Genomic DNA, 25,260 nt, shown 5'->3' with positions numbered 1-25,260 from the left:
TGTCGAGTAGGAAGTGAACAATTAGTTGAGGGTTTCTCTTTCTCTTTCCCCTGGGGATTCCCTGATTCGATTGGAATTTCTTTTGATTTCAAGGGTTCGCCTTTAACCCTCTTGGCTGTGACACACATCCCATATATAGAGACGTACAATTTGAGGTCAAGTCAAGCGGCAACGATTAAGGTTTAAGGTTGAAGGGTTTAAGGGTGTGAGGGGCTAAAAAGTAATTCAATTTTCGCTGGTTTACAGCTTTTTTCTTCTTTTTTTTTTGTTGGCTGCTGGTCTAAAAAACGGCAGAGGGGTACAGTTGCCGCACCACACACGTACTTCCTGTCGCATTGCGTCAGAGCTGACACGCGAATGTCCTGCCACACAGAGAGAGACAGAGAGAGAGGCAGGCACCCACAAGCCCTCTCTTTACATAACCTTTGGCCTTTCATGGCCTTCCCTTTAGTTTAAACTTGTTTGGGCCTCCCCCCCCTCCCCTCACCCCAACAGCTGGTGCATTAAAAATGCATGCGAATGTCGTTTGACGAAAAGTTTTCCCCCCTCTCTGTCGCTCTCTCTTTTTGAGACATCTTTCAGGGTTTTCTCAGGCTAATGTCCGACCCGAAAGTTTCCTCTAAAACTGAGAACTGTCTCTCCAAAAGCAAAGCAAAAGTTTTCTCCACCAGACGACAATCGATAATTTCCAGCAATTCAATTACGAGCACCAGAAGCAGAAGCAGAAGCAGAACATTCCATTCTGTTTCGAAAGAAAAATGGAGGAAACACATGCCACGACAAATCGAGATTCCCACGGTACTTTTTTCCCACATGGAAATGGCTTTTCTTTTGCCCTTTCCCTCCACCATTTGGGGGGGAGGGGGGTCTATTAGAGCGTTGGAAAATATGACAAAAACTATGATTAAATTACTCACGAGCAGCAGAAACTATCCGAGTTATGTCAGGGGCCACACATGATAAGGAAAAAACTCATGTGTGTGTGCAGGGGGCGGGGGCGTGGGGGCGCGGGGGTAGGGGGAAAATGCTCAAGCAAAATGTCAGGGAAAAATGTTGACATTGTTGGCTTAAGATACAAGACACAAGGCACACACCAGAGACGACACAAGAGACACTAAGGAAAAGACTGCAAAAGGCACCCAAGGCATTGTTGCTTGGCTTTTGGGGGGGTGTGGGGTGTGTGGGGGGTGTCTCTCCCTCTCCCCCTCTCATTTCTCTATTTTTTTGCATAACGAGGCAAATGCGAGCATTCCTTATGTTTGGATTGCAACGAGAAATGACTGGAGGACTGGAGGAGAGCAAATACTGGGGAAAAATTATGAAAATTCAAAGGATTTTCTAGTCTAGTGGCAGGCAAAAGAAGTCAAGTGCAAAATGGTAGATAAAATTGCATACAAAAAGAAATATCTGGCAAACCCCTTCATATCTTTTGTTGATCCCCAGATTTGGCTACCAAATTGAATACAAATTCTGTGTCTCTGCAGTCAAAATGTTGGCGAAAATTCACAGAAATTTCCAGTCTTTCTTTCGGGTATTAAATACCTTCCTCCAGCCCCGAGAATCCTTCAAATTTCGTTGGGAAATTTCTTCAATTTTAAAGCTCAATAATAGAGTGTTCCAGCTGCAGATCTTCAATCCATTAGAGCCACTCAAAGGGCCATAAGTAATTCGCTAACAAAGCTCTAGGGGCGGCCAGCGCTGTTGTTGCACAATCATTCGGGGCAGAGGAAGGGTTTGGCGTGGCACATATGCTCAGTGCACACACAGCTTTTATTCAAATTGTCAACTCTCGAAAAAAAATACAAGAGCCAGAGTCAGAGTCAGAGCCAGAGCCAGAGACAGGCCAAAAGAATGGACTAGGGGCTGCAGATATGAGAGGACTGGGGGGAGTCTAGTAGGGGATACATAAGCCTGATAGCTGAAGCGAATAGAACGCGGAACACGGGAACAGAACGTGGAACAAACTGTAAACTGTTCAAATGTTCAACTGTTCAACTGGGCGTATGTGTAATGTTTGCGAATGACAATTTACGAGCACTACCCAGCCGGAGAGCAGCCCTCTCCGGTCTCCGGCACTTCTCCGCTAATTGCCAGCAAAACAAGCTCTCAACTTTTGCCAGTCCCCGGAGCAGTGGCTCTTCCTGGTTCCCGGTTCCCGGTTCCTGGCTCCTGGCTCCTGGTTCCCGGCCATTTTTTAAGTGATATTTGCCAGAGCGCCCAAAAGTCGGCCAAGCAAATGTTTTCGCTCACATTATTAATGGCTTTGCAAACGAAATGGCAGGAGGCAGAGACCAGAGACCCGAGACCATGAGTCATATGCTAATTTAAGCCCTGAACAAATGTACAACAAAAGGACACCCAAGACAGGTGTCCTGTACGGGTTCACCCACCAGCCACGAGCCAGGAGCCACGAGCCACGAGCCACCAGCCGATGACATTCAACGATATGACGCCTCTTTCGCCCCCTCCCCACCCCCCTTGACGAAGGCTAAACGTCGGTCTCCCTGGTTGGAAGCGGGGCTGGCTGGCTCCCACCTTTGATTGATGGCCATTACAAGTTTTTCCCCTCTACGGCTGTTGCGGTTTTTACACTCAAGGACAGCGAAAAGCTTTCACTCAAATGAGTAACGACAGACGGGATGATAAAGAACAGGCGCCTAAATATGTGCAAAGGAAACAGGCAGGGGGGAGGAAAATCTATTGGCAAAAAAGTTTCCAAGTACAAAATCAGAGTTGGGTAATTTTTAAAAGGAAATCAAGGACCTTTTTTGATAAGAATTTATGGAATACACAGAGAGGAAAAGCCTCTGTCCTGGCAAATAAATATTTAATACAAGAAAAAGGGAACCAGGAGGGTGCAGGATATGGCACGATCTGGAGTTCTCTCAGATCCAAGATTTCCCTAGCCCCAAAATCCCTCGTTCCTGGCATGAAATTTGATGTTTCCGCAGGAACAAAAAAAGAGAGGCGGGAGGGGCGGAGAGCATATAAAATAAAAAGGAAAAACTTGTTTATTATGGGTGTGGAAATGAGGAAACTTGTCCCAGAAACAAATCAACTTTTTGGCCACATCTAGGAAGATGGAGATTACGAGGAACTAGAGAATAGGGAAACGAATATAAGGAAGAGAAGGAGCCGCCAGGAGGCACTGAAGAATGACAAACGAAGTGGAAATCGCCGCAGCAGAAGCAGCAGTTGAGTAAATAACTAAAGACGGAAGTGTAACCATTCAACCGGTGGGGGGCTGCAGCAGGAGGATCCTGGAGAGGAGGCAGAGGCAGAGCAGGAGAGCAGGAGGACAGGAGGAGGAAGGATGGAGACCAGGCAGAGGAAGGATGGAGACCAGGAGACCAGGAAGAGGAAGGATGGAGTCCAGGAAGAGGAAGAAGGTAGCCCAGGAGTCCAGGAGGAGGAAGGAGGTAGCCCAGGAGTCCAGGAGGAGGAAGGAGGTAGCCCAGGCATCCAGGAAGAGGAAGGAGGTAGTCCAGGCGTCCAGGAAGAGCAAGCTTAGCCAGAGGAAGGACACCAAGCGGCTTGAGGGCTTCGCGGAAGTTCCGCTGGTAAGTAAATGAACTTAAAAATCCTTGATGATAGCCCCTCCAAGAGTTGGGCCTGAGGGGCATGCAACACACCCCACACACACACCAGTAGCTACCAGTAGCGCGACGAATAATGTAATCAAATCAAAATGAAATGGCAGCCAAGCAACTAACCAAAAAGGCAAATTGCAGGCAAGACAGAGACGGGGGCCGTGAGGCGATGCCAGAGATCACTTTTGTTGGAAGAAGCCTCCACTCAACCCTCGGGCAGACCCCATCAGACAGGGATGGGGAAAGCGACCTCCCAGAAACCTCCTCAGAGTCCATGTTCCTTCGGCTGAGAGACACAGCGTCTCCGACTCTGATTCTGGAGGCAATCTGAAGAGATGGCAGAAGGAAGGAAGGCAGGAAATATTGTCATTGAAATGCAAGTCCTGTGCCGCCGCTACCTGCGCGACTATGCAAATCGAGAGACACAGAGAAGAAGAGGCAACAATAATAATAAAAGTAAGAAATAAGAAATAATAATTTGCAACAAAAGTCAGTCAAGTGGTGGGGCGGTGGTTAACCCCTGGAGAGCGCTGGAGACCGCCTCTGTTGTCCCTTGGTCAATATTTGCCACAAGCATTGCTGCCACTGTCGCTGCCGCTGCCACTGCACTTGTCTGTGGCACTTGTCTGCTTTATCCATCATCAATTTGATGACTTCTCGGCCTGTGGCAGGGCCTTCCTGCGGCTACAGGCTACAGGCTTCATCGATATGCAGGACAGAGAAATCTCAGGCGACAGCCAGCGACAAATTGTGTTGTTCTCTGTGTTTTCTGTGGGCGTATCTTTTGGCCACCATCTACCGTGGAACGGAGAGCCGTTCATTTGCATTCTGCCAACGCATTTGTTCCCTCATTCGAATCATTTGGTTATTTGTTTATTTGTTTATTTGTTTGTTTGTTTATTTGCTTATTTGCCGGCAAATCAACAACTTTTTCGAACGAAAACTTCACTCTGAGAGAATCGCTAATTGAAGTTTGCCTTTCAGCCGAGAGTTTCTCGAATGAAAACTGAGTCACGGGCCGGGACTCAAGAGAGAAAGTTAAGGTAAACTTGCTCGGAACCAAACTGTTCCACATCGAGAGGCGCCTCTCGCCGAAACTCCCCCCGAAAAGTGGCGTAATAACTCCTTCAAGAGGAGCCCACCAACTAAATATAAATCAACATTATTTCCCCAACTTTATTTGCTGCTGCCGGTTGGCTCAAACATTTTCTTGCTTCACTTCTCAACCAATTTCTGCGGCAGCCAACAGCAACAACTCTTGACCGCTGGTCAAAAAAGGAAGCAACAAAAATGCACATATAAATGGAAAATAATTTTCCATTTAAGTCCATCTTTCGCTGTGCAAAAGCCAGAATTTATGCGAATATGTTTTTCTTCATTCTGTTCGTTTCCCCTCTCTCCTCTCTCCATCTCCAGGGTTCTGTTCCTCCAAAGGACACGTTTCGATGGGAAACTTCGGCTCTTGAGAATTTTGAACATGATAACACATAAAATGGACCCTGAATAAATAGAATTAGAGGGGCATAAATAGTAAAGAAAATACCTAAAATTTTACCATTTAAAATACTGATGAAAATACCAGAAAAATACCAAAATATACTAGAAAAATACCAAAATATACTAGAAAATACCAAAATATACTGGAAAAATACCATAAAATACTTGAAAATACTAGAAATTATGTTTTTTTAAACTAAAAAAATACTAGAAAAATGCCAAAAAGACTAGAAGAATTCCAAAAATACTAGACAATACACTAAAAATTCCAGAAAAATACTAAAAAAAAATACCAGAAAAATGCTGGAGTAAATAGCATAGAAATACTAGGAAAAAATGGGTGAAAACTAATGAGAAAATACCATACAAAAAATTAACCTGAACAAATATTTGAGAAAAGTACCAGAAATAATACTGAAAAATGACTAGAAACTATAATAAAGGAGTACTATAAAAAAAATACTAAAAGTAAAATACCAGATAAAATAAAACTAAAAAACCTATAAGAAATAATTTCAGAAAATATAAGAAATAATGCAAGCGAAATACTAGATAAGGTACCAGAAAAATACTAGGAAAATACCACGAAAATACTTGAAAAAAGCCCAGAAAAAACAACTAAAACCACTGGCAAGTTTATTTGGGTAATTTCAGTGGTCAAGTAAATGTACAAAAAATAAAAATAAGGAATAAATGGGAAATAATTTTCAATTTTCACAGGGGTCAGGTCATTCCCTCTGTCGGCGCCTCTCTTGCCGGTACAATTTATTGGAATATGTTTTCTCCTCTCTCTTCGTTGGCTCTTATGCGGGGTGTGGGGTGTGGGGTGCTGTTCTCCTTCTCAAGAAGGCCACAAGATACTCGCAGTCGTACTGGTAGTCGTTCTACAATGGTAATTGTGAACGACGCTTGGTATGCACTGCTCGTGGTTTATTATTACCAACAAAAACCCCGCCCCGTGGTGGCAGCACTACTGCCGTTGTAGTCCCCTTGCCCCCAGGTCCACAATCCGCAAAAGTGTGTGTGCATTGCTCTTCTCGGGGCAGGCAGGCAGCCAAGCAAACATTTTCCACCAGAGGAAACACACAATAATATATGAGCAGGGCAAAAAAAAAAGAAGAAGAGAGAGAGAGGAAAAGATATATACTAAATAAAACTGAGAGGAAAAATGAGGAAAAATTCAGCCCTAACAAGCGAGACAATGGCCAAAAGCTGTAAATTGTGGGTGGGTTCTGGTCTGTTCTTCAGACAAAACGCAGACCAAATGGAACAATGGGCCCGACGGACGGCTGGCCGGGGCTGTCTGGTGGAATGTCTACGCCGAGGCTCGAGAGCCCAGTGGCCCCGCAACTGTGATTACAACTGTGACTCTGCAACTGTAGGGCAGATCAGAGCCCCTGCCTCAAGAGTGTCAAGTGCAACGGCAGCAACGGCAACAGCAAGAGGCATGAAAACAGAAATTTCAAGTAGGATTCCCGCCAGAGGAATGTCAGAAGGAAAATCATTTTACGGCCACATGACAGACAATAAAACGTGTATGGGGCCATAGGGGGGGTACTGGAGAGGGCGACAGAGACAGGAAGCATACAAGGAAGCCATTACCAGGTGCCACACATGGCTGTACGCTCTTTACATGCCTCGTCCTCGCACTGGCACTCGCACATGCAACAAAGTCAACACCTTGAACCAGTTTGGGTGCAAAAAGAAAGGAGAAATTATGACAGGGTCTCTGCTAAAGGGAGAGAGGGGGGGGGGGCGGAGTGGGGAGTTGCAGAGCAGGAAGAGAGCCAGAAATCTCAAAATAATGAAGTGCGAGGGCGCCGACACTGACATGACGCCTGACAACGTCAGAGGGCGGTAGGGCGGCAGGGCGGCAGGGCGGTAGGAGTGGCAGAGAGGGTTGGCATCCCCCTTGTGACGAGGCAAGCAAAAGTCATTAGCGAAGCACCAAGAGACACTGCCACAAGAGCCACAGTGGTTCGGGTTCGGCGATTCAAATGAAATATGAAACATATATCACATATTTCTCTGGAGTTAACGCCTAGAAAGGCGATTGCCGAGTCCCTCTTTGGTGGGCCCACCAAAAATACATGATTTTCTGTGTGGGAAAGCCTCTTGGGGGTCTCTATTCCTAGAGATCTCCTCTATTGAGGTATAAAGTGGGGCAGAAAGGTGGCCCCTTTCTTTCTTTGTGTCTCCAGGCTGTGAGAGGTCCTTGGAGAAGCGTTTGCTGTGTCTCCGCTTGGTACCGAGACCCGTTTGCTAGGGGCATGCCCGTTCTTAGAGGTGTTCCTTTTTGGTCCTCCATTTCCATAATCGAGAGGCCTCTCTCCCACGAGGCCACCTTTGTGGCCACAGAATCGCCTCCTCCCTGGTTCCTCGATGCACAGAGCACTTCTTTTCCTTGCATTTCCCATCGAATGGTCCCACTGTGGCTCCTGGGGTGGGCCTCTTTTTGGCCAAAAGATTTGTTGGCCGTGTCAGGCCGTGTCAGGAAATGCAGCAGCGCAATGTCTGTAGCGTCTCTCCAGGCCTTCGGGCACAAGAAGAAATTCTAAACGTGAGTGCCCCATGCCCCATGCCCCATGCCCCATGGCCCATGGCAAATATTTAACACTTGGTTTACTTTGCATTTGTTTCGACGCTCTGTGTGTCCCTGTGGCACATGGAAATTAAATGTTTACGCTTTTTGTGGCAGCAAGTGGGCGACGGTTGCGTCGTCCCCTGCAACATGAGGCAGGGGCATGAACGAGAAGCAAAACTCAAGTGGAATTTCACAAGGCAGAAACCAACAACCAAATGGCAACCAATTTAGAAGAGGGGAGTGGAGTGGAGAGGGGAGTGGGGAGTGGGGAGGGGGCACGCAATCAATGTGCGGCAGCAGAAATATTTCACAATTGCTGCAAGCAGCAGAAAATGCAATCAGGAATCAGGAATCAGAAATCAACTCAGAATTCAATTCGAGATTCACAGATTCCTGCCAGCCAGTATCCACTGTATCCAGTATCCCGAGTATTCTCATTCGAGAGGCAACCACAAGCCAAATGCTGAACAAATCACGTACCATAATATTTATTTGTTATTCGACTGTCTGCCCCTGCCACAGCCCCTGCCCCTGCCACAGACCCCGCCTTCCGTCTGGTTGCATTGACAAGCATAAGTCTATGAAATATGCCACGGAATTGAAAATCCTATACACTCGAATGAAAACAGATTTTCAAAGTCACGCGCGAACGGGTGGAGCCTCCATGCCACGCCACGCCGTGCCACACCGCGCCATGCCACAAAAACAGACGAACAATCGATGATAGAAGTGGCAGCCGGGGCAGGCTTAAAGCATAACTGGTAATGCAACAAATTTCTAGAAATACTCTATGCAAATCCAGGAAAATTGAGTTTTTAGCAGGTAAAAATCATAGAAAGGCGATCCTTGGCCACATTTCTCTTTGAGAAGCGCATGGAAGGGTCTGGGGTGGCCCCTGCCTTTGCGAAGCCCTGCAAAAAGACCACAGATATCGTCTCTTGGCCACTAGATGCACATAGAAGTACAATTGGCCTGTAATTTCGGCCACGACCAGCTCAGAGAGGCCTCTACTGATGGCTAAAAAGCGCATAGATTGGGAGATTCTCCCAAAAATTGGTAAAGGAAAACATTAAGGAGTAATCTCTGCTCCTGTACGGAGAGTTAAAGAGCGCACAGATCACTGATTTCCGAGAACTTCCCTTTGCAGAATGAAAGGCAGGCGTTCCTTCTTCAAGCGAAATCCTTTGAAGAAGCCCTAAGAATCCCCAAGGTCCTCATTCTACCGAGTACTAGCCATCAATGTACCCCCACTATTTGATAGGGAATACTGCTCGTCCTCGTCCTCCTTATATCTTCCCTCCCCCAGAAGGATGGCCACCAGACCTGCCGCTTGGAGACGCGAACGAAGAACATTTCTATTAAAATGCGAAAAGCCTTTTGTGGAGCCTCCCACACCTCCTGCTCCCCGCTCCTGCCCCTTGCCACCAGTGTTTGCCTTGTTTATGCGGTTTTTCCTTCTGTCTGGCTTGTGTTTATCGCTGCTTTTCCAGCCCCCCCCCCCCCCCCCCTCCTGCTGTTGGCATTGCACTTTGCATGCAAAAAAACATAATAATCAGAGGGGAGGAGGGAAGGAGGGGAGGAGAGGAGCAGCGAACGTGTTGCAACGCTTCCGATCAGCAATGATGTCGTGAAAGGAAAAGCCAAAGATGAAAATTCAACAAAACACAAAGATAAACAATAAAAAAGACCAGAGACAAAACGGAGTACCAGTAGTGCGGGGGGTGGGTGGTGGGGGGTGTTGCAGCATCAACAGAAAATTGCAAATTGAAAACTGCATTAAATAAAAGGCCAAGGGAACGGGAGGCTCCCCTGACATTCGCCATCGCCATCGCCCAAGAATGCCGAGTCATTGAACGGACGCCGTGGCAGATCCGCCGCTGCCGCTGCCAAAAATAGAAGAGAAAAGCAACAAAAAAAGAGTACGAGAAAAGCGAGACAAAGTGGCGGCCAGCGAAATAGGGCCAATGCCCAGTGGCTCTCAAACTGTTTACGGCGGGGGCCTAATTGAATTCCGGCCGCGTTTCTCGGACACAAAAAACAAAGAAGAAAACATGTGAGGAGGACTACCCTTTAGGGGGGGTGCGCGGGGGGTATCCCCTTTCGGAGACATTATAGAGACGATGGTCTTTCACTGATTTTTAGAGCAATAAATTCTGAACTTTTGCTTGGTTTATCGGATATATCGTTGATATAGTACCCCGATGTGGCCCAAAGACAAAGGGCAACCTCTTCTAAAGTTTCATTGGTATGTATTCAGAAATAACCAAGTTATCCATCAATATACCACCCCGATTTGGATGGTTCAAGCTATTTTCTTACAAGACTGCGATATATCTAAGCTTTGGTTGCCTTACTTTTGGAAAAAATTAAGTTTTTTGCCTAAAAGACTTCCCTTAGGATCGTTTAAACCTCGATATCCCTTGAAGATCCCCAGCTTAGTGGTGATATAGTGTTTCGTTTTGTATAAATATACAAGATCTTCCAATTTCCCCGTATTTCATTCCAATTCCTAGAGAAAACTGTTTATTTTCTATGGAATCTGTATGTGATAGAACTTTCCGCTCTTAGGGGTTCCTTTACCTATTTATTTGTGGAAATAATACACCCATAAACTATAGAGCGCATCCACTTCGGTGACAGGTAATACGACCCCCATCCCTTTACAGGGTATCTGCCCGAGGCAACACACGGAAGAAAGCAAACAGAAAGCCGCATTGAAAACTGAATTTTTACGATTTACGTCGGGAAGACTGTGAAGGTTTCACTTAAAATACTTTTATTATGGAAGGCGGTGTGCTCCCCCGTGCTCCCCCTCCTCCCCCACAATGCTGCTGCTCGCATTCGAGGCACGTTCCACGGGGGGGAGGGGCAACCCGCTTGCCAGGGGCTTTGGTTTTTTGTCTTGAGGGGCAACACATGTACCTGTACGACCATCCGAGCAGTCGACAAAAAGCAACAACAGTGGGCCTCGGAGCCGTTTAAAAACAAATTATCGAACATGTACGCGAGTGGAGATGCCACGTCCTGCTCTGCCCCGTCCTGGCCTGCTCTGCCGTGCCCCCTCCCGTTTCTGTCCTCCTGTCACCGGCAGCAGAGTAAAATAATAAAAAGAAATAAGCCAGGGACCAGCCAGCCAGAGAAATGTCTATACGAAGAGTCAATGATAGTCGCTGGCAACAAAAATGGGGCATAAGCCCCTCCCCATTCCCCCTCCGCCCCTCCCCTCAAAAGGGGTTAAGCTGAGGGCAGAACTGCGTGAAATGTGAATGGAAAATGTGGAAAAGCTGGAGGAAATGTATATGGGTATCAGCATGCGATAAATACACGTAAATAATTGACACAAATGGAACACAGAATGGAAGATGGACTGACAGTCGAAGGGCGGAGGGGGGAGGGAGGGTATGCAAAGTGGGGAAAAAAGAGATCCGAAAGGAACAAAAAATTGTATTTCTATCTATTTATTTGTGGATTTCTGTACTAAGAAAACCTTTGGGTATTCCAAGGTTTTGTTTGGTTTTTTGTACAATTTCGAGGCTGTTTTCGAGTAATCCAGAAATTATTCCCATAAAATACACTTTTTATATAGATTCTAGTAGAACTATACGACTATCATACCCCCACCATATTCTGCCTTGCCTTTTTTCGCCTTTGCCCCCACCCTTAACCCCTTTTCCATGCCCTCCATTGACCTCCATTGAACACTCGAATTATCAAAAATACAGGACACACGGCAAAGCCTTGCAGAAATGTCCTTTCAATGTGTTGCACGGCGTAAAACAATCTTCCGGTTTATGAATTTATGTCCTGATTTGCGGATTTAATGGTTGAGGGAGGGCTTGGGGCCCAGATGGAAATCCATTAAATCTGCTTAAGCGAGCGAAAGGTCAGGTCATGTGCGTGATTCATCATCAAAAGCCGCACAGACGGACGCTTCGGAGGGAGAGGGAGAGAGGGAGAGGGAGGGAGATAGAGATAATGATCCGTCCCGTAAGTATCCCCAAAAGAAGGTCTTCTCATCGTCTCATGGCATGGCAGGGAAACCCTGACATATTAAACGCTTGGCCCGCCAAAGCGGATTAGTCTGTATGTATCTGTATCTGTATCTGTATCTGTAACTGTAACTGTATCTGTGTATCCGTATCCGTATCCGTATATGACACGAGTAGTGTTTGTATCTCTGTGGCACTTCAAATCTTTGGATACTTTTCGAAGGCGGGGGCTTAAGCGGCGGAGGAGAGGGTAGGAGACGAGTGGCCAACACATGCTCTCTCACTCTCTCTCGCCCTCTCTCCCTCTTATCTTTTCACAAATCAGAGCGTAAATACAATGAAGACGACGTCGCTGAAAGGCGCTCCATTTGGATGGACGAGGGAAAGCGAGACGAAAGCTTCAGCTAGAGAGAGAGAGGAGCAGAGGGAGTGACGAGAGGGAGCGACGAGAGGCGGCGACGAGAGGCAGCGACGAGAGGGGCTAAGGCGAGAAGCGATGCGTGTTTTGATAGCGGAATGTGATGCCTCGAATGGCACTTGAATGGACAGACTACGGTGACTACGGTGGAATGGACTACAGTGGGGACTCCCTAGGGAGGATGGGAAATCCAAAATAGAGATTTCGGGGTTTCCTTTGCCTCTTCCGCTCTTCCGTTCATATTCCTTCAGTTTTCATCCAAAATCTCACCTCAAAGATCTCTTTAAGGCACTGCCACCCCCCACTCAAACCCACATCATGAATCATTCGCTCCAAGATCTAAGATTCGTTCGTTAAATCCACTCAAAGGCAGTCAACACTGTGGGCACACACACATGCGATATGCGATATGCGGGTCCAGTGTGACCAAAAGACTTTCTAGAAAGAGAGGGGGTGGGGAAAGGGGAGGCAGATGAGGAATCATAGAAGTAAAAGGGCAGATAAAAGCAAAGAGGTTGGAAGGCAGACGGCAACAGTCGACCGGCCATTAGCTGCTTATCGCGCGCTTCGTTCGTCTTTGGCTCCCCCTCCCCCTCTTCCCCTCTTCCCCTCTCCCCCTAGCCCTGGGAAAAAGAGCAGGGCCATAGAGTAAATAGCCAGGGAGGGGCAGTGGGTGGCGGGGCGGGGCGGGATGAGGAGTCTGTATCTCAAGTGTAAAGTTATCAAGTGGCTGCTGCCTGTCGCTGCAGACGAGAGTCCGACAGATACATAGATACAGGCCGGACAGGCAGTCAAGGGTTAAAGCCATGGACAACGTGGACCGTGTGGAGTGTCGTTTGGGCCATAAAATGTTATCAAAAAGGATTATGACAGGCCAGGAGAAGGAACGAAAGAGAGCGAATCCAGAAAGGAACTGTATCAGTGGCACAAAGAACATCAAGACGATGATGATGATGGCGATGATGACGATGAGGCGACACAGGATGGAGCCCACGATGTGGCTGCCTCCTCTGTGCGGCACAAAACCAAGTGTCAAAGTCGGACACTGGACTCTATGAAATATTTACACGAAAGGAGCAAAAGGAGCAAAAGGACCCAACCAAGCCAAACATCTCAAGATATCTCCTCGCTCTCGCTGGAATCTCTAGCTCTCACTTCAGCTGCAACTTCATCTCCCAGCATCAGGAGTGGAGTGGAGTGGAGTGGAGTGGAGTGGAGTGGAGTGTCACAATTGTTGGTCTACTCGCAAATAAATACAAGATTTCTCACTTGAACTAAAGGATTTTCTAGTTTTTATTAGAGCGGAATGCGATGCTAGAGGCTCCAAGTGGCTCTCGGCCATAGATTTGTGGGCCAGAGTGGCTTCTAGCCGTACATTCGAGCCGGAATGTGGGTTTATCTGGATGTTACGTATGGATTCAAGGGTTCCTAGAGGCGTGGGCAGACAGAAGCCCACAGTCCTCCTGCCTGAAGTCCTACGATGGAGAACAGCACGGCTCTCGGCTTTATTTGTGATAGTTTAAGCAGCAAATGGGACATGTCGGAGAATTATGTACTATAGAACACCTTTTTAAGGTGAAAACCCTATGCGAATTTCAAGAAAATGCTGTAGAAATATGACGTCTAGAGTTTTTCGGTTGATATTAAAAAAACAAATGATTTTCCAGGTGATAAATTAATATAAAAAAAAATATATACAACAAAAATAAACAAAAAAATTAGAAAAAGCTAAACAAATATAAATTCAAAATATATTTAAAAAAAAAATTAAAATATATATAAAAAAAATGTTAAACAAACTAAAAAAATTAACTTAAATAAAAGTATATATAAAAAAATTTAAAAAAAAATATATATATACATATAAGCAAATATACAAAAAAAAATTTTAAAAAAAAATATTAAAAAAAGATAAAAAAATAATATTAAAAAAAAATAAATAAAGAAAAATATTAAACACACAATATTAATAAAAAAAACAATATATAAAAAAATAAAAAAAACAATATCGAAAAAAAAATACATTGTCTACGGTAAAAAATACATTAATGCAAATTGTTTTAAATTATTATATCAAAAATATTAATAATAAAATTATAAAAAAAAGCTTTGATTGAAAATATATGTCCACGATCATAGAACAAAATGTGGCTCTAGTTTTCCGCAAGAACATCGTCTAGTGAAGCACTTTTTCATCAGCGAAAAAAAAAAGAGTGAACACAAAAAAATAGCAGTATTTAAACGGAAGCAATAATAATCACAAAAGAGCGACAGAAGAAGGGGGAGGGGTAAACCAATTACAGCGGGTCTGCCGTCTCAAGAGCGTATAAATATCATCGTCTCAAAGAAGTCAAAAGAGACCGCAGAATGGGTACCACAGATGAATCATACGAATCATTCTATACGAATAGTTATCGCCACAAAAGGAAAGAAAAAGAAGGCAGGCCCCAAGAGGGACAGAACAAAGAAATCACGATCTGTAGAAGTATATAGTACGTATATATTTGTATATATAGATGTATATATTTCTGGTTTCTAGTGGGTCTTTGGAATGCTGCACTGCTGTGCTGCACTCATCAGAACTAAACGAGAGAGTGGAAATTCTCTGGCTCTAAGTGATTTCACTACTTGGCGTTTTCATGGGCGTTTTATGGCCAAGGAAATGAAGTGGTTCCGAGCGATGGAGCGTTGCACAGAGAAACATAATTAAAATAAAATTAGAAGAGGAAGAGGCAAGGAGAGAAGCTGAAAGAAAACAAGTCTGCAATTAACGATGGCTTAAGCAGAGTAAAATCCGCACGGAGGCGACTCCGATTACGAATTCCCTGCCGCCCGACGAGCGACAAACAAGTCTCGTGTCTCTCCATCTCTCAATCTCCCTGCTAATAGCCTTGACAGCAAACTTGGCCAGCAGTTGTTGCTGCCACTTGAGTGACATTCTTTCCACCGACAGATGTTGATGCTGCCTCCCGTCTCCTGCCTCCTGCCGCTGCCTCCTGCCTCGCTGCAGAAAAACTCTTCAATAATGCAATGAAAACATTTAAACTTGCAGCCAGCAAAGAGTTTTCGTTTCTGCAACTGCAACATTTATGAGCTGCCGCTGCCACCGCTGCCGCCGCTGCTGCTGCCCCAAAATGGCATCAGGATCGTGAGAAATTCTTTCTGGGGGAAGGCATCAAAGTTGCAATTGAAATTGTTTCTTCCACTTGAAGGATTGCTCAATTGTGAGACACACACACACACACACAGAGAGAGAGAGAGAGAGAGAAGTACTCCTCGCGTACAAGACGCTGACAAATTGTCTGTGTGGCGGAATGATGGAAAATTGTGAGGAAAACTTATACTTTTTGTTTGTTCTCTTCAATGGAAAATTGATCAATGAACAGTTGATGAAATTGCTGAATGAATGATGGCGGTGAAACGGGGCATGAGTACTCGTATAGGAACACGAATTTGATTTAGCAAGGGGGGAAATGCATTCGAAATGTGTAAGGGAAGCCCATATTTAGACCTTGAAAGAAAGGAGGAACATGGTGGATTGTTCTATGGGTTCTAGGGGTTTAAGTACGGGGAAAATGTCTCCCATTGGAGGGCCAAAATATTCTTTATTGCTACTTTTCCTCAAGACAACAATATAACGAAAAAATATCACACTTTTAGGTACATTTGTGCCCCTAAAAGTGGAGTGGCTTCAATCTGTAGTTGGGGGTTTTTAAATATCACAAAAACTAGGCTAAATTATGCTGAAAGAGTCTCCAATTTGATGGGAAAAATATTCTTTAGTTCTACAAATAAATAGGCAGAATTTCATTGTCCAAAACTACAAAAAATATCAAAAGTGGCATGGCTTCAATCTGTAGTTGGGGGTTTTTAAATATCACAAAAACCAGGCTTATGTACGGGGAAAAGTGTCTCCAAAATATTATTTAGTGCCACATTTTTATAGGCTACAAAACTACAAAAAATACCCCCCTTCTGGTTAATTTTTTCCCCCCAAAAAAAGACTTCTTTAAGCACCTTTAACACCAGAACCTGCCTTCAAAAATCCACTCAATATTCGCTGTAGTGTTCCTACGTTTTTGTTCGATTTTTTTTGCAGCTTTCAAATGCCAGAAGTTATGGATTCCGGCCTGAACCCCTCTACCTGCCAGAGCATCCAGCAATCCTCCAGGGAGAGAGGAAGAGAGCTCTTTCGGCGTCAAAAACACAATGCCACAAAAAAAAAAAAACAAAACACAGCAGAGTTTTTTTTTCTACTCCTCTCTCCTTCGGTGCAACCACAAAAGATACAAAAATTGCAATGTAAAACAAATTTTCAGTTCGATTTTTTTGTTCTCTCTCAATTGTTGGCCAAAAGGCTATTAGTGGCCTAAAAAGTCCAGCATTTTGATGGCTGTGTCGTTCGTGCGGTAATTGAATGCACTCTCTTTTTTTGGATAGGGAATGTGGGGGGGTTGGAGGGGGCTTGAATGCGATTGACAGCCAGAGAATGTGTGGATGAGAATATTTTTGGGGGAAATTGTAAATTGAAATTTTGGAACTGTGTGGCATCCAATCGTAGAGCTCCTTAATTACAGATATTCCATGCATTTTATGCGGAATTTATTTATGGAAAAAACCCCCGCACTGCAGCACCAATTGGATATGGGATATGGTTATGGTCTGTTGGCCCGATGGCCCGATGGCCTGATGGCTGCTGTTTTTTTTTCTGTTTCTGTTTCTCTGTCTGTGACTCACATTCGAACCGAAACCCGTTTCGGACGCTTGATTTTGCGGCATGCGGCATGCGACTAATTGTCTTTCAACGCCCCCACACAAACGGTCGTTTCTGTCGTTGTCTTTTCAGAAACTAGTTCCCCCAAATGAACAGCTGTTATATTTTCCCATAACACCGTGGAGCGTAGGGGGTGGAGGGGGGTGGGGGGCCTGAGTAACGCCAAAAGTGTGGCCATATTTGGCCGACAGTTTGAATATTTTACAAGTGATATTTTCATATCTGAATTGTCTTCAAAGGTTGTCCAAAGTCTGGTGCCTTAAAAGGCTTGAGGCATATACTATAATGGCGGCAGGAAGCCTCTGGGTGTGGCTTCAATTTTTATTTTTTTTTTTTGGTTTTTTGAATTTTTTAGAATTTATTTAATTTAATTTTATTATTTTTCCATTTAATTTTTTATATTTTTTTATTAAATAGTTTATTTTTTTATTATTATTATTTTTTCATTTGATTTTACAACTAAAATTAAAATTTTTTTTTTTTTATTAATTTGATATATTTTTATTTGGTTTTTTAATAATTTTTTTATTTATTGAATTTAAGTCTCTCTGCAAGTGTTTTCCATATGATTTTACAATTAAAAAATATAATCTTTTCTTTTCAATTAATTCAATATATTTTTTTCTGTATTTTAATATTTTTTTTTATTTTTTGCAGTCTTTCTGCATGTTTTTACAACAACATTTTTTATTATTTTTGTTGTTTTTAATTTTATAAATTTTGTATGTTATTTTTTGCAATTATTGTATGTTTTTGATACTTCCACCATTCTGTGGTGATTTTTCTATTTCTTTAGGGGTTTTTCCTTCAACACTCACATTTGAATGAATGACTGAATGAATGATTCATTCAACATTTGACATTTTCCGATTTAATGCGAGGGGCCCAACGCCTGCCTTCAGAGACAGAAAAACAAGTTTTCTGAAGCTTTGCATGAATATCAAACAATTGTAAAAAAAAGACAAATACAAAGATACATGTATGTATCTATCAGATAAGCCAACGATTGTGGTGCTCAAACTGCACCCACAAGGCAGTTCTCTCCAAAATTCCTGTGGAATATTCTTTGTTTTTGCCGCATATGGCCTTGGTTCTCCCATAAATACTTAATAGATCCCCAATAAATAATATACCATATTGAAGATGATGTTTTCTACTCACTTAATCGCCCAAAGCTATGGGATAGCCTCTTCTTGAGCTTTTGCAGGGCTCCTCCCTTCTTCTCCCGCATTGTGACGCCTGGAAGAAACAGAAGAAAAAAGTCAGTCGGTAAATCACTCAATTTGGGGCGGGGGCGAGGGCGAGGGCGAGGGGGGACCCATTCAAGTGCCACTTCGTTGATTGCATAATTATTGCCTCTTGCCACAAAGAAAAAAAACCAGCATATATACACTTTAAATCCAAATCAAAGTTGGGAAAACTTTGACAAAAACAAAACAAAACAAAGAGAAAGACAAAAGAAAACACACACGCACACACAGAGAGAGAGAGAGAGAGAGAGAGAGCGAGAGAGAGAGAATTTCCATGTTTTTCGAAATTTGAAACATAAATCAGTGGAGCGTGGAGCATGGAGCATGGAGCATGGTCTTCCATAATAAACAGGGGCGTGACCCCTTAGAGACCCAAACACACAGGGGAAAGCAGAAGCCGCGGCGGATCCCCAAATGCACTTCGCCACCGCATGAATCCCCCCTCCAAAAAAAAACAAATAAATAAATAAATAATCAACTCGGAGAATATTTACACAACAGAAACCTAAAAATAATCCACACTTAAAATAGAATCGACTGCATTTTTGAGGTTTATTTCTGGTTAGACGATCCCACACACCCACACCCACCCCCTCTCCCTTCCCTCCCCCCCCTGAGGCGCAGCCCCCCCCTTTATAATTGAGTTTTCTTTCGATCATATAATAATATCCATTTAGCAGAGAGCACAAAATACCGCTTTATTTGCATGTTCGTTGAGGCATGAAAATAATTTTCTGTTTTCTGTTTTGCAATTTTTCAAATTATCCACTGACGGGGCAAGCAACACCATCCGAGGGGGGGTGTGGGGCTGGCGGGCCTAGGGAGTGTCTGTTTTCCCTGCTTTTGTTGATTGCCCATAATGATTGAAGATTTTCGTTTTTGTTGTTGAAAAAAAAAACCGAGTAATTTATGGGTTTTGATAGAGAAAAAAAAAGGCAGCGCCGAAAGTTGTCGATGAAAAATGGCAGGAAAATCGATTCGAAAGATTCTTAAAATTATAGAAAATTATAGATAAATAAATTATAGATTTTTTTTCTGGGATTTTCCATTGGGAAAACTAACAGAATCCACTTTTGGCACGAAAATACAGATCGAACAGCCCCCAAGGGATTACGTTTTTGGTTTGGTATTTCGTATAGCATTTTTTGGTGTTATTTCGGTATTTATTGCAGTTTTATGAACAACCGTATTCAGTATGTACTTGGTTTTTTTTTGGTATTTTGTATTTTCTTGGTGGTATTTTGTTTCGCATGTCTTGGTGTTATTTTTGTATTTTTCAGTATTTCTTGCAGTTTTGTGAAAAACCGTATTCAGTATGTACTTGGTTATTTTTAGGTATTTTGTGTTTTCTTGGTGGTATTTTTTCATTTGCTTGGTGGTATTTTGTATAGCATTTCTTGGTATTTATTGCAGTTTTCTGAAAAATTGTGCTCAGTTTGGGTTTTTTTTGGTATTTTTGAATTTTCTTGGTGTTATTTTTTTTTCTAGATTTTCTAGATGGTAGTTTTTGTTTTTTATGTATTTCTTGAAATTTTAAGATTTTGTTTGGTATTTTTTAAGAGTTTTTCCATGGATTTTGATAGTTTTTAATACTGAAATGATTGCTGATACTGCATTTGGTAGATGTTTCGATTCTTTTATTCCATTTAGGTCCTTGAATGATATTTTCTTAGATTTATTTTCCTCTACCGTTGGTTTTCTTTTTCCAACATTTGTCATGGTCGATCTACATTTTATGTTTATTCTCTGTAGCCTTGACAATTCCAGTTTTATTAGTCATTCTCGACCATTTGATAGACCAAACGACACTCCACTGACATTCTATCTGTCTTCTGTCCGTCATTAGCCATTCACACTTCCTGAAATACAGAAAACGCACACAAAGAGAGAATAAAGACGGCGAGTATTCCCGTCCATCTATTGATTTGCCGCCTTCTCCGTTTAAGGAAATTGGCACTTGATTCAATCAGTTGTCTTGGGGCTTCAGTGGAGAGTAGAGTAACGCTCGAGTGAAACCCACACACTGCCCCCCCCCCACCCCCCCAGCCGAGCAGATAATCCCATTGAACAAATCAACAACAAAACAACAAAAAACTCTTGAAACCTGTTTGTGCCACAGAATGTGTCTGATTTTGACAATTAAATATGGAAAATAAAGCACTCTTTTGAATAAATCTCTGGTTAAAGTGTGTGTCCTGTGTCCCTCTGGAGTGGCTTCTTGGGGGGATGGGGGGGTGTGGCTATTTTCCAAAAACCAATTTGGCTTAAACAATGCATAAAAGCCAAGAATCTCGAGCCAAGAGCAATTTATGAGATACTTTGCATAGAAATATGTACATAGCCGCCCTCCCTCCCTGTCTCTCTCCCTAAATGCAACTCAATTACAGGGGAACCACCATTCGAGAGAGTCGTTCCGTTGTAAGCGTGTTGTTGACTTTTAAAACGAGGCTATAACGATCGAAGGAGGACCGAGGGCCGCGGGCTGAGGGCGGTGGGGCAAGAAGGAACCAACAACCAACAACCAATCTCTATGTTCAACTGGAAATATGATTATAATGCTGTTGTCGCATGCCTCCCCGCCTCCCTGCCTCCCCGCCTGCCTCTGTGGATGGGAATGATGCTAATGCCCCTTGACAGACCCACACACACACACACACACGCACACTGACGACTGGCGGCATACAAATTGCACTCACTGTACACTGTACACAGCAATTGTGATTTGCATAGAATGGCGGCGCCAACGTTAATAGTTTTTTGATAAATTTGTTGTCCCCAAACCCCAACCCCACCCCACCCCAACCCCTTCTTCAACGAAGGCAGGGCTGCCTCTGGGAGGCATCTTGGCAGGATATCATAAAGGATATATAGCAGCTATAGGATCTACATTTAGGGCTCGAAAGGGAATCAAAATTCGAATCTTCAAACCTTTAGAGCCCCAAAGAGGGGGGGAAATCCGTGGGGGAGGCAGCTGGAAAGCTTGGCCAAAAAGTAAAAACTTATTTAATTAAATGCAGTAAAAGTTTTTGTGCAGTTGCAAGTGCAGCTTGTTGTACGGCATGGGCGTGGCATGGGCGTGGCGTGGCGTGGCGTGGCGTGGTTGTGGCACTGCATTAACGAGTGCCGCGTGTGGCAGATAGAGAGATGCAAACATCAAAGTTCCAGCAGAGGAATCAATGTCACAGCCAGACGAACACCAAGCCTCAAAGGGGGGACAGGGAGGGTTGGGCAGGAGCCGCAGATACAAGTAGGAGTTAGCGCAGATACAGGTGTATCTGTAGGTGGAAGGTACACGCACAGCGCTGCCACACAAACCGTTTGAGTGGCATTGACTCAGAAGAGGGTTCAATGGCCCCTGAAATGGGTTTTGGTGTGGGCGTGTGGGCGTGTGGGCGTCCAGTGAGGCATGCAACAAGCGCAAAAAATAGCAAAGCAAAACACACAGCAGACGGGGGACAAAGAGAGGCGGGCACAGTGAGTGCCACAAGTATTCGTCAACATCTAATTAGAGAACAAAAAAACGCAGGAAAATGCACAACAAATGATGGGGCATCGATGGGGGAAAGGCAATGGGGGCTCATATTCCAGGAAGTAGAAGCTCCCCACCCCCTGCTCCCCGCTCCCAATTCCTCTGAAATCTTCCCATTTCCATTTACATCTTTGCTTGCCCCGAAAGTAGCTCTATATAACGCCCAATCCTTCTCAAACCATGCCCCATCACCGCAAATGAGAGGCACTTTCCAAATTTCTTGTTAATGACGTAATTACCTCAAAGAAAGGCCAAACAAAAGGCGGAACACAAACGAGGAACTAAGAAGCGAATGACACGAGGCACAAGAAGTGGCAGAAACAAAGCGCAGAGGCAGAGAACCGCACAAGAGGAGCGGTGGAGCGGTGGAAGCGGCAAAAGGCGGCACAGGCCACACGACGTATACGTGACATTTTGGCCATGCCACACGGCAGTCAGGCATGCCACCTCTTGCCCCCCCACTCCTGCCGCCCGCTCAAGTGCCATGGCTCTTGGCCAAATGTTGAAAACTGATTCTGTGATTCAATCGCTAAGGAAAATAGAAATGCTGAGCAAAACGCAGTGGCAGCCGGCGGGAAATGCAGGAGGAAAAACGATGTGTTTTCTAGCAAAAATATTTTGACACTTTTCGGGGCGACAAGCAGCTGACTAATTGAGAGAGAGCGAGAGGAGAGGAGAGGAGGGAAAACCCATGCCTTTGGAGAAGGCCTAAAAATAGAGTGAAAGTGCAGCTACAGCGAGAGGGGGGGGGGGGGGGGGGGGGGGGGGGGCGGGGGCCGAGGGGGCGACAGCTGAGAATCCGCGTATGTTGCATGATTAAATGGCTCCTCCTTACTCCTTCCTTGTTTCGCTTTCAAATGGCATTCCAAATATTTCAATCAATATTAAATTTCGTAGAAATTTTATTTCGTTTTTCTTCCCCATCGAAGCAGAGAGGGCCAGGGGCAGGCTCTGTTTCTGGCTAAAAGTTTTCATTTAATTAAAATGCATTTTTGTAACTAATTGAATTCCACAAAAAAACAAACAAACAAACAAACAAAAACACACTCGGAAAAGCGGCCAAAGCTTCAAATAAATTGGCGGCATTAGAATATTAAATATGAAATAAAAAGCAAAGAAACACTCACATATTTATTAAATAGAAACTACAAAAATAAAACGAAATTTTTAGTTGCAAAAACAATTTATAATCCATTGAATATTTAATGATATTTTAAAGCCCAGAGGTCTTTGACCCTAGACCTTTCTCTGGTGTTTTCAGTCTTTTTTTCTGCAACTTTTTATCAAACTAAAATGTTTTAAAGCTTTTTTCCGCCTGCAGCTGCCAGCTGTTTTTTTTTTTTTCAATGTTTTTCCATATGGTTTTTCGTGCTTCAATTTTAATTAAGTTTTGGGATTTATCAGGCACCACATTTTCATTTTCTTCGATGAACGATGGCGAAACAGCACGCAACTGCCAAAAACTCCAGTGTCAAAAAGTTTGTGCCCCGCCGTTTCGTGTGCAAAAACCATTAAAACAGGTGGCCCATACACGCTCCCCCTCCCCTCTCCCCTCCCCTCTATGTACGATTTCTGTGGCAACTTCATTACCAAAAACATGCAACTGGTTGACTCATTTTCTTGGCCACTTTTGCCCCCCCTTTTGGGCGGGGTTCTGGCAGCCCTTCTTGGCCCCGCCCCCCTATAATTTGATGAGATTTTTGTGATGTTTTTAGCAATAAAAAATCGTTATATATGGTAATAAAAGTCGTGTGTGTGTGTGCCCGCATATTTCACGTGGAAATTTATTTAAATTCAACCAAAAAAAAATAAATATTCCTGTTTATTGGATGGTTTTTTAATTTTATTATATTATATGGGATAAAGGGTAGAAAATAGCCAATAATATCCAAGTTGAAGTCGAAATATAATCCCCATTTAAATGCCTAATCCTCCCTTGAATTAATTGGAAAATACATCTTGGCTTAAACCACTTTTCACGGCATTCCGAAAATACAAGTCTTAAAATGGTTTTCCATCATAACTCGAATTGTTTTGGCCTCAAAATTTAATTAATTTGACATTGTCGGACTCTTCTCTCTATCGATAGCCATGTTTTTCCATGTATCTCGATAATTAAATTGTATTTAGGCCCAAAAAGCAAAGCCACAATCTCGAAAAACGAGAGTTGCACTCATAAATCAAACGAAACGGATAGATAGGCGGCAATTACTAGCCAAAATGGGGCTTATTTGGGGGCAGAGGGGGAGGGGGGAGGGGGAGGGGGACACACACACACACGACACGATTTCCCTGTGTCGAGTGCCACGCCTGCAGGCCATTGTCTTTGGGTTGCTGGGGTTCAATGTTCTCTAATAAACACAAAATAATGTTCAATTCGTCTTGAATTAATATCAATTGGAGGAATGATATCTCTCCCTCTCCCTCTCTGGCCTCAAACGGGTTTCAGATGGAGAGAAATGGGAGCAAGAGTGGAGCAAAGAAATGAAGAGAAATGGCTGCAAGAGCGGGCGGAACGATGAGAGTGAGAGAGAAATGGGGCACTAGAGTGCACACAACATTTTTCAATTAAATGCAGTTTTCTGCTGCTTTTGGCATCTCTCTCTCTCTCTCCTTCTCGCTCGTTTCAAAATATTTACGCTGAATTTTATTAAAAAAAAAGAAGGGGAAAAAAAAGTACATGTACTTTGATGACTGGCATCCACCTCCCCCTCTTTCCCCTTGCCCTTCCATCAATATTTGCCTTGCATTTTAAGCGTACACATTTTGTACGCATATTTTAAAATATTTATTTATTTACTCTGGCACTGGCAACGGCACAAAAAACAAATAAATTGCAAAAATAAATACATTTTTTGGCAGATTTCAAGCGGTGGAGCAGCACAGCAGGAAGGGGGTGGGAGGTGGCAGGGGGGGGGGGGTGGGTTGATATGCGTGCATCTGATGGAAATTTAAATTGGCAGCACAATTTATGGGCGATTTCTCTCTTTCGGTTTTTATATCCGGATACCGGATATATGCGAATAAAATGGAGATAAATTATGCGAAAGAGTGTGAAATAATCGTATATTTTAAGAACTTAAGGATTAATGATATTTGAACTTTTGTTTCTCACTTTTCTGAACAATTTTATGATGTGTCTTTAGCAATCAATGAATCTTTTGTGTTGAAATTAATTGAATATCTTTCAGTTCTCTCCGTTCCTTAGACAGAATATAAATCAAATTTCTATAATTTTGATTGGTAAATACTTTTAAGACTTTATTCTTGCATTCTAGAAACAATTTGCTTTAAAAACACATTTTGTGGCATTTTTTTAAGAGGATAAAGTTGGAAAATGTTTGCAAAATATATTTATTATTTTTTTTTGTATTTATAATGGATTTTACAGGGGAAATATACCATCCTTTGTTGCCTTTACGGCTCCAACTAAAATCTATTTTTTAATCCCAATTATTAATAAACATTCTCTTGAAACCAATCCCCACTTTTCTCCAACGAAATCTACAAAATATTCTCCTTTCTCTTCTATATTTTTCTCTTTTGATTTGCCACTTAAATTGCTTAAATTTAATGCAGGAAGAACACAATAAACAAATGAACTTTTAATGGCACTAAAAATTCCGTTT

At 43.3% G+C, this 25,260-nt stretch overlaps 1 protein-coding gene across 1 annotated transcript in view; it reads right to left on the bottom strand.

The window, feature by feature from the left end:
* LOC6603838 (midnolin homolog) overlaps positions 1–25,260 on the bottom strand; it is a gene marked incomplete at its 3' end in the record, with an annotated part of 85,187 nt that overhangs the window by 15,761 nt on the left and 44,166 nt on the right. The window contains exon 3 of the mRNA XM_026994118.1: positions 18,014–18,091. Within this exon, the coding sequence (XP_026849919.1) occupies positions 18,014–18,091 (78 nt within the window). The remainder of the gene's footprint in view (positions 1–18,013; positions 18,092–25,260) is intronic.

Source organism: Drosophila persimilis, unplaced genomic scaffold (assembly GCF_003286085.1).
Source record: "Drosophila persimilis strain 14011-0111.01,24,50 unplaced genomic scaffold, DperRS2 tig00001261-arrow-arrow-pilon, whole genome shotgun sequence".
Taxonomy (NCBI): Eukaryota; Metazoa; Arthropoda; class Insecta; order Diptera; family Drosophilidae; genus Drosophila; species Drosophila persimilis.
Note: the sequence above shows the minus strand (reverse complement) of the source record. Positions and strands in the feature narration are given on the sequence as shown.